The sequence below is a fragment of the Sinocyclocheilus anshuiensis genome, unplaced genomic scaffold (genome assembly GCF_001515605.1).
Source record: "Sinocyclocheilus anshuiensis isolate Anshui unplaced genomic scaffold, SAMN03320099.WGS_v1.1 scaffold2668, whole genome shotgun sequence".
NCBI lineage: Eukaryota > Metazoa > Chordata > Actinopteri > Cypriniformes > Cyprinidae > Sinocyclocheilus > Sinocyclocheilus anshuiensis.
In genome coordinates, this window is record NW_015542734.1 from 81,317 (window position 1) to 86,441 (window position 5,125).

A 5,125-nucleotide genomic window follows, 5' to 3' on the forward strand; every position below is an offset into this window, starting at 1 on the left:
ACTCTGGGCGACTAAATGATGTCTAATATTTGCCAACTGCTAATAAATTCTCAGATGTTACTCGCCAGTGTGTGAGTTGGAGGCTAAAAATAAGTTTAGTGCAGATATATTTTCACTCGCCGAACACCGAGTGCTTCAGAGTTTCACTCCGTGTCAAGCGATCGGTGATATTTTTCAGTTCATCTCAATGGATGCGCAAGCTCACTTGTGTTTGACGTACCGTGAACTCTAGCGTAACGGCGCACGACTCGCTGTCGCTTTGGTGAGAGCAGAGTGTGCGAGAGAGTCTTACAGGTAAACGATATTCTTTGTTGTATTTTGCTGTCAAAATAACGGAGTTCCTTTGGAATTCTTCAGCTTTTAAGAACTGCTGGTTTCTCCGGTAGTGGGCGGAACTAATGCACAAACGGCAATCTCATTGGCTGGTGCTCACCTATTATCGTCCCCATTTTGATGTCAGCGAATCAGTTCGAACGAACGCACACAACCTGATTAATATTCATGAATCCAGCAGCTCATTAGTCCTTGGTGCGTTTTATACTGTTCTTATTAGTAGAATTCGTATTATCATCATATCAGTGTTATTTTTTTTTCCCCTTTTTTTTTTTTTTTTTACAGAAACACTGGATGACCAAAAAAGCACCACCACCAGTCCTAAATTCAGTTAAAATGTCTATGCATTCATACATGGTTACCAAGTTTTAATTCTAATTACTAAAGTTCTATCATTAAATACTTGATTATCATAATATCATATTATTCTGTGGGAAGATTTGCATAACGCCGCCCAAATGTTCACGCAAAGAAAGAAGGCGTAACTTTTATTCTCGCTGTAGTATTGCTGCCGCCACCGCCATGTCGTGAAGGCGCTGTTAATATTCAGGTGGCAGCCAACACAGATCTTGCAAACCTCTCAGCAGATGTGCAGTCGCACCCCTGTGTGTCGTATGTGTGAGACAAAAGTTCTTCCCTAAATGATCGGAGATGCAGTTCAGTACATTCCCAAACAGCTCGTACTGGACTTCCACAACAGCTGAAAACCATCAGAAAAGCAGCGATACTCGACAAGAGGAACACAACTGAAAGCAGGACACAAAATGATGCTTGTGATATTTATTATACATGACAGAAATTTGGTCATTACATAGAAATAAAAAAAAACTCCTAACAGGACTTTCTGGTGGAGACTAAAATCATACAAGACCTCCAGTGTCTTGAGGCTGAATGTCCACATTACTTCACATGAAGCTCATTAATTTCAGCGAACGTCACAATCTGAGAGGCTTCTGGGTTCATTGTGGTCGTCTGACAGAAGTGAGAGAGAACACTAAAGATGAGACACACACACGTACATCACGTCACATTTCTGCATAAATCAAATATATCCGTAAACAGCATGAGGCAAACGTTATGCAAACATGCATAAAATCACCGAGACACACGTACTTCAGCTCAGAGTTTCCGCTGGTAGCATTTTGAAGGCTTCCAAAAACATTGGCCAAAGAGAGCCACCCTTAAAAGAAACACGAATGCGTTCAACAGCCGCGGTACGGCACACATGAGTGTTCAGACATAGGATTCTCACAGACAGCCGACGTCTGAGCGCCTCGTGTTGCTGCGAGCCGAAACATACGCCAAACAAAACACATTTACACAAATCAACCCACTGTGACCCTAAGCCGTTAGCAGAAGCGGAGTCCCGCGCCAAGGCTGATACAAGCCATTGTAAAAGCCATCAGAGAGCCGCCGCGGAGAGCAAACCGCAACCGAACACACTAACTCAAGGTTCAAGTAAACAACCTTGGCATTTCCAGAGGAACAGTTACACTGATTAACATCTAATTAGCACGATTTTGCCAAAATGCATAAAAGAAGAAACGCAGTAAAAGCCTGCAGCGACTCGTAAATGACCGCTTTCAAACAAGGGTTTATGCACCATGTGCATAGAACTATCAAAGCAACTTCCGGACCAAAAAAACCATCCGTAAAATGACACACTGCCTCGGCCTGCAGAACACGAGGGTGTTTCTCTTCGGGCCGCTGAACTTCATCACACAGACTCCCATAATTCATCTGGACGCCAGTGAAACTGTAAGACGAGTGTGAATATCCTCTGATAAGCAGCTGAGACGATCTTAAACTAAACACTTCTGTAAGAGTTTCAATAAACACAGACTTCATTCACAATATGAACTTAAGCAATTCGAGACGGGCGGCTTTGACTAATCAATCAGTTAAAAGGGAGGAAGGCCCTTGGATAACAAGCTCTGGCTCTGAAACAGACTTAACACAAAAGCATCTGTGAGTGTTTGAGATCTCAGATTGAAAAAGAATAAAGTGAATTCCACCTTCCAGCAAACTCATTCTTCCATTTCATCAGACGGAGCCCATGTGCTTCAAACAACACAAATAACGTCTCAAAACAAAGGCGCAACAGCACGTCTCAGCAGACGCACGCGGAGGAAAGATTCACAGTTCAGCTCACAGCAGCTCAGAGTGACGTCCACCAATTAGCTGCGGTCTGCACGATTCAGGCCTCAAGCTAACGACTGATAACGAGCAACTGCAGTAAAGAAAACATCCCGCGTGGAGGAGCAGTGGGTTGCTTAGCTCCTCGTACTGAGAGAAACACGAATGAAGAACACGAGGTCTGCTGCAGTCCAGACAAATCAAACTTAGAACAGAGTTATGAAATTCACCACACAGAACGTCTGCTAGCCTCACAGAATAACACGCGTCACAAATCTTCCTCATGCTATCAGAGCTCACGTGACCTGCTCAGCATCAGACTGACAGGGCGGATGTGAAGGAGAAATTAGCCGCTAGTTTAACCTTGTTGCGTGCCGTTCGCCGGCCGGGACTGTCTGTGACGCACGTTTTCTTGCCCGAGGGCTCCGCCGCATCGCTCGCTCCGTGATCTGGGCCGTTTTCAGAAGCCGAAGCCACGAGGGGACCGTTGGCCGACTGAGGCTGCCGATCGTGAACCGGCTCTTGTTCAGACGGACCGTGTGGATGCGGCTCGAAGCAGATCAGATCTCTGGGCTGCAGCAGCACCGGGTCGGGCCGCAGCTGAGGAGATGGGAGGCAGGAGGGGACCGGAGCACACAGCAGATCCACCGGAGAACCAGAACCCAGACACAGCAGCTCCATCTCACCTGTGGGACACACACAGATCGTTAGCTCGCGCTGATGAGGACACACAGGCTAACGGAGCGTGATTGGCAGAGTCTTTACCGCTGGCGGGGCTGTCGGCGGACCGGGGCTCTTCATCAGGACACGGCTCGTCTGCAGTGACCACAGGACTGTCTGTGACCGCAGGACTGCCACGAGCTACAAACAAACACACACACGTTCAGCTTGATTTAGAGTAATGCATTTCCTGCAAATCTAATGGAACATACTTTTCTACTCTGAGAACATTCATTGGATTTGGCTCAGTTCATCGTCAGATCATGCTGGATAAAAGTTACTCGTTTTGCTTAGAACTTCATGACAACGATCAGACGTGATCCAGTGTTCCTGTCACCTGTCTGACACCTTGAATTATATTGAACGCATTCTTTATCCTACAGCATTCATCACATCTTCAGACAAAAACGAATAAATATCTCCTTTTATGCTCCACAGAAGAAAGTCATACAGGTTTGGAAGCATGTGTGAGCAAGTAAATGACACAACTAACCCTTTAAAACCGTTATGATAATCTACAAAAAGAAGAAAGTGAGGCTTTGAGCTCTTTCACTGAGCCATTCAGTCATCACATGTACTGTCGATTATTTAGGAACAGGCAGTTCACAGGAGTGACGGAGACACGGAGGGAAAAGTCAAGGATTCTGCTACCTCTCATGTCGTTCTTCAGGACGATGATCTTTTTGTGACCGTGACCTTTAATCCAGACCACCTGTTCAAAACAGAAAACAGAACGCATTCATCCCGAGGCATTTAATCGAGTGCGCTGAATCACAGCAAAGCTAGCACATGTGTTAACGCACCTGCGGCACGGCGGCCAGCAGCTCCTCCAGTGTCTTATAGCCGTACGTCTGCGGCTGAAACTCTCGCCCGCTGTATTTGCTGAAGGCTCCGCAGAACTCTGACAGGAAGATCTGGTTATAATGATAGGTGTGCAGCAGTGCTCGGATGCTGCGGGCGAACTGGTAAAGTCTGGTCAGCCTCACACACTCCTCTGCTCCGCCATCGTCCCGCTCGTCTCCGGAGAGCTGCAGAAGAAGAGAGACACTGTCAGCATCAGGACAGACTGGAGCGCTGGATGCGTGTCGTAGCTCGTACCTGCAGCAGGTAAGGCAAGCTCTTCAGCAGCTCGCTCAGAGAGATGAAGCCATACTCGCAGGGGTTGAGCGGCGTGCCATAGCTGAGTTCGTACCGCTTTCTCAGCTCCTCCACTGCGAGATGATCACGATCCTCAGGAAGTGACATCATCAGCGCCAGCAGCTGAGACGTCAAGGCACGCAGGGACTTCCTGTTAATCAGCTGCACCTCTTTCCCTTCGGGAGCGTCCACCACCTAGAGAGAAAGAGCACAAAATGTGCCAAAAATCATCTAAGGAGGCTTATCAGTGCAATGAAAGGAAATGACGTTCACCTTCACCACGTGGCAGAGCTTGTTGAGCAGGGCGGGCAGCGTGGCGGCGTCGTAGTCCTGCAGGCGGAGGCTGTAGCCAAACGTCTTGCTGTATTCACTCAGCAGCTGACTGACAGCGAGGCCGGAGTCTCTCTGGGCTCGAAGCAGCTTCACCAGCTGAGCCGCTAACGCTTTCACACGCTCCACCTCCGTCAGCGCCAGCAGCCGCTCCTCTCCACACTCCAGCACCTGAGACACAAACACAGCGTGTCAGAGACTGCCGCAGAGCGCTCCAGCACCTTCACATCTGCGCTCGTGTACCGACCAGAAGAACGTCTGGAATGGCCTCAAACAGCTCCATGAGTTTGGTGAAGCCATAGTAGGAGAGCTTGCACTGGCGTCCGAAGTGGTGGTGATACGTGGGGATGAATTTGCTGAAGGGCATCCGGAAGTGAGGCTGATGTCTCAGAAGATCGACCACCTCTTTGCCAAACTGCCGCGTGCGCTCCAGCTCCTCCGCCGTCCGCTCTGAGGGAGACAGACGAGT

General features: G+C 48.3%; 1 protein-coding gene across 1 annotated transcript in view; it reads right to left on the bottom strand.

Annotated features, from left to right (window-relative positions):
* Positions 1-1,023: 1,023 nt before the first annotated feature.
* Positions 1,024-5,125, bottom strand: part of marf1 (meiosis regulator and mRNA stability factor 1) — a 17,383-nt gene continuing 13,281 nt past the window's right edge. Inside the window, exons 19-25 of the mRNA XM_016494277.1 lie at positions 4,904-5,106; positions 4,600-4,827; positions 4,288-4,521; positions 3,993-4,217; positions 3,841-3,901; positions 3,235-3,330; positions 1,024-3,155 (exon numbers count right to left, since the gene is read on the bottom strand). Coding sequence (XP_016349763.1) covers positions 2,785-3,155; positions 3,235-3,330; positions 3,841-3,901; positions 3,993-4,217; positions 4,288-4,521; positions 4,600-4,827; positions 4,904-5,106 — 1,418 coding nt within the window. The 3' untranslated portion in view covers positions 1,024-2,784. The remainder of the gene's footprint in view (positions 3,156-3,234; positions 3,331-3,840; positions 3,902-3,992; positions 4,218-4,287; positions 4,522-4,599; positions 4,828-4,903; positions 5,107-5,125) is intronic.